Below are 3950 nucleotides of genomic sequence, written 5' to 3'. Positions count from 1 at the left end.
GGGTGGGGCGAAGGGGCAAGATGGTGGCTGGTGGGGTGGAGGGGCAGGGCCCAGCTGTGAGGTTTCCCTCCCATCTGTGTCTTCCAGGCTGTGGCTGTCAGGAATTTCTTGCAGTCAGCTCCAAAGCTGCCACCCCACTCCTACTACAACAGCAGTGGCCGTGCCTACCCCGACCTGGCTGCCCTGTCTGACAACTACTGGGTGGTGACCAACCGCATCCCCCTGCCCTGGGTATCTGGGACATCGGTAAGGAGCAGCCCTAGGCTCGGCCGTGAGCTCTGAACCCCCTCCCCCCCGACATTCCCAGGGCCCTGAAGCACCTTTCTTTCCCTCCTCCCACCCCCTCCGCCAGGCTTCCACCCCCGTGGTGGGGGGCATTATGGCCCTGATCAACGACCGCCGTTTGCAGAAAGGTCTGCCGCCTCTGGGCTTCCTGAACCCGGTGCTCTACAAACTGCAGGAGAAGGGGCCTACTGCTGCCTTCTACGACGTGAGTGGGGCTGAGGGGTGAAGTGTCAGCAGCTGTGGGCTCCGTGCAAGGGGAGCATCCAGGCCTGGGGACTGGAGAGACGAGCCCTGTCTAAGGGTGGAGGGATAGAGGATCCCACCTGGTTTGCCCTGGATCCAGAGGAGGGGGCAGCCTGCCTGGGGCTTCTCCAGCTCCAGCCTTGGGGTGTCCTGTAGCTGGAACTCCCGCTCTGCAGGGCAGCGATCCCCCTCCCCCTGCACCTGACTCTGTGCTTGCCTGCATGGGGTCAGGGCAGCTAGCAGCTGCAGCATGGACTTACTGAGCTCTCTGACTCTCCAGGTCACCCAGGGCTGCCACCTGTCATGTCTGGATGCAGCAGTGGAAGGGCAGGGGTTCTGTGCTGGCCCCTCCTGGGACCCTGTCTCAGGCTGGGGCACCCCCAACTTCCCACAACTCCTGAAAGCTCTGCTCAACCCATGATGCCAGCAGCAGGAGGAAAGGGCTGGGGCCAGAGAGGAGTATGCAGCATCCCTGTTCTCGCCCCCTCCCTACTATCACTTCTGACCTGACATGGGGCACCTTCCTCCGAGCTGTAGGACCAAGGGGCAGGTCACTGCTGCTCCTGCTGGGCAGGGCCTAAAGGCCCCTTTACCTTACTGAGCAGGCAGGGATTCAGGGCCTCCTGGAAAGAAACGGCTCAGGCTTCCCCTTACTTCACGCTCAGGCCTGCTAGTGCCTGCCTCCAGTTATCTCAGGCACTGCTACTCTGCAGTCCAGTGTGTGGCAGCTGAGTGGTGTATTCCTCTGCCTGGTCCCAGGCCCCCAGGAGGGTGACACAGTGGGAGCTGCTTTGCGGGAGTCCCACACAGGGAGGGGAGATGCTGTCACATGAACTTTCCTCAGGTGAAGAAGTGGGAGCAAGGCTCACCCTGGCTCCCACTGGCAATAAAGGTCTTGGCTCTAGAGTGTATCTGGTGATGCAGCAGGGTGGAGGGATGGGCTGGCTGGGGGGTTGGGTGAATAAAACCTGGCTGCTGCTATTTGCTGCTTCATGGACTTTGGGAATTTTGGTCTGAGTTCTGGGATTCCTAGGTGTCCCTTCATTTCCCTCTGTGCTGCGCCCAGTTATGGACAGTGTAAAGCAGAGCTGGAGAGCTGAGGCCCTTGGGTGACTGTTGGGTGTTATGAATGGGTAATTAAAGGACTGGCTGAAACAAACCCTATCGCTCGAGGAGTCAGACACACAAGGGGAGCGGAAGGGCCAGGAGGTTCAGCCTAGCAGGTTTCCCCATCCCTGGCACAGCCTCCAGCTGGAGAACAAAGCAGGAAGGTGTCAGTGGCTGGCCCTTGGAGAGATATGCTTGTCTACACAGTGGTTCTCCTGGTGTTGCAGGTAATCCACCTCCCCAAGAGCAAGTGTATCTAGGGTGATGGGGATTTAGAGCAGCTTAACAATGCCACTCAGTTTGGTGGGTTTTTCACGCCCCATGTAGTTAAACTGAGTTAATGTTCTAGCGCAGAGCAGACCCCCAAAGGGAAAGAGCCAGATCGCCAAGCTGGCTTTGACAGCAGCACAGCACAGGACACCTGGCCACGTGTGGGCCTCGTGAACACGATGTTAACCTGGGCCTCTGTCTGCTAACCTAAGGGATCTGATTCGGTCACCCAGGTAGATAACAATTTGTTCCCTTGTGTGAAAAAGGCTGGGTGGGGCTGCTGCACATACCGAGTACTGTGCAATAAAAGCCTCCCCCGGCAGCCTGGCTTGACTGGATTTGCTGCAGGGAGCCCCAGAGCGAGATAGGGATTGCTGGTACCCAGAGGCCCCCTGGGAGCAGTATGGGTCCTCTCACACTGCACCTGGTTCACCAACCCCTGCCTGGAACAAGGGCCCCTCCCCCTCACTCTTCTGGAACAGGGCATGCGCAGGGACCAGGGTGCCCCCTTTCACTTCCACCTGCATGGGGCTGGGTACCCTCCCTTTGAAGAAGTGGGAATTTGGGGTAATATTTCTAGGATCTCTGGGCATGCCTCAGTTTCCTCTGGATGTTGCATTGTTAATCCAGTCACCTGGACAGTGACACCTGGCTCCCAGAGCCCCCACAGGATGACTCCCCCCACCTCTCTGCAAGGAAGCTGAAAAGAACCCAGCTTAAGGAGCACGGCCTGGGGAAGGTGTGAGGGGAGATGGAAGGTGGGGCTCTCACCTGTGACCTGACCAAGGAGAGACTCAGGGCCTGGAGAAAGGGGTTCACCGCAGCCTGGCTGGGCTCTGGGCTGGCCAGCATGGTCTGTGCTTTTCCCTTCAGATCTCTGGGCTACCCTAAGAACTCCCAGGGCCTTGTGCCAGGTGTCTAACAAACCCCATTGTGTCAGCAATGCTGTGAGCATCGCTGCTTGGACCTTCGTGTCTTAGGCTCCCCCAAGACTCTCTGCTTGGATCTACTGAGCAGAGCTCAGCCTGGGATGCAGAGGTTCTGGAGGCCAGGGCACAGGCCAGGAGGGCGTGAGGCCTGGCCTGAAGGGAGAGGGAGACCTCAGGGGGTCTGGCACATCACAGGGGCTCATCCCAGGACGGCTCTAAAGCTGGGGTGTAGTGCCAGTCCTGGGGATCCATGACACCCCCCTCCCTGAAACTCCCCTCGGGAACCAGGGGTGCCACCTTCAACCTTGCCCATCTAGAACAATGCAGAACTCTTTTCCCCACTGGAAACAGGGTGCCTCCTCTTTCACCCTCCCCTGCCCAGGACAGAGAGGTCCCCCAGGAACAGGACACTCCCCTTCACCCTCTATCATTGGGAACAGCTCCCCCAACACAGCACACTGCCCACTTCCTCCACCTGGAACAGCCCCCCCAGAACAGAGCATCCTGCCCCCCTCTGCCAGCTGGAACTGCACCTCCCCCAAACAGCAGCTGGGTCCCCCACCTGGAACAGCCCCCCCTTGCCAACAGAGCATCCTGCCCCCCCCTTCCATAACCTGGAACTGCCCCCTACTCCCTCCAGACAGAGCATCCTGCCTGCTCCCTGAACACAGCAGGCAGGCCCTCCCCCGAGCTGAGCAGCCCCCCTGGACACAGCACCCTGTCCCCCCTGACCTGAGCACCCCACCCCCACCTGGAACGCCCCCGCACAGACAGAGCACCCCACCTGAAACAGCTCCCCCAGAACAGAACACCCCCACACATGCACCTGGAATAGCCCCCCTAACCAGAGCAGCCTGCCCCTCTGCCAGCTGGAACTGCCCCCCCCCCAACAGCAGCTGGGTTCCCCACCTGGAACAGCCCCCCACTCCCTCCAGACAGAGCATCCTGCCTGCTCCCTGAACACACCACGCAGGCCCTCCCCCGAGCTGAGCAGCCCCCCTGGACACAGCACCCTGTCCCCCCTGACCTGAGCACCCCCCCCCACCTGGAACCGCCCCCGCACAGACAGAGCACCCCACCTGTGCCAGCTGGAACTGCCCCCCCCCCAACAGCAGC

The 3950-nt window shown here is 60.4% G+C and overlaps 1 protein-coding gene and 1 long non-coding RNA gene across 3 annotated transcripts in view; one reads left to right on the top strand and one right to left on the bottom strand.

The window, feature by feature from the left end:
• The window catches only part of TPP1 (tripeptidyl peptidase 1), a 16704-nt gene extending 15195 nt beyond the window's left edge, over window positions 1-1509 (top strand). Inside the window, exons 10-12 of the mRNA XM_032768917.2 lie at window positions 88-246; window positions 353-490; window positions 809-1509. Coding sequence (XP_032624808.2) covers window positions 88-246; window positions 353-490; window positions 809-949 — 438 coding nt within the window. The 3' untranslated portion in view covers window positions 950-1509. The remainder of the gene's footprint in view (window positions 1-87; window positions 247-352; window positions 491-808) is intronic.
• A 397-nt stretch (window positions 1510-1906) lies between these two features.
• Window positions 1907-3825, bottom strand: LOC116818155 (uncharacterized). 2 transcript variants are annotated; one of them, XR_012655076.1, is made up of 4 exons: window positions 3744-3825; window positions 3619-3703; window positions 3449-3585; window positions 1907-3355 (listed from the first exon to the last, which is right to left on the bottom strand). It is a non-coding gene; the product is annotated as an uncharacterized LOC116818155 (long non-coding RNA). The 2 variants fall into 2 exon arrangements; XR_012655075.1 differs by lacking the exon at window positions 1907-3355 and having other exon boundaries at window positions 3426-3585.
• Between the last annotated feature and the right edge of the window lie 125 nt (window positions 3826-3950).

Source organism: Chelonoidis abingdonii, chromosome 1 (assembly GCF_003597395.2).
Source record: "Chelonoidis abingdonii isolate Lonesome George chromosome 1, CheloAbing_2.0, whole genome shotgun sequence".
Lineage (NCBI taxonomy): Eukaryota > Metazoa > Chordata > Testudines > Testudinidae > Chelonoidis > Chelonoidis abingdonii.
Note: the sequence above shows the minus strand (reverse complement) of the source record. Positions and strands in the feature narration are given on the sequence as shown.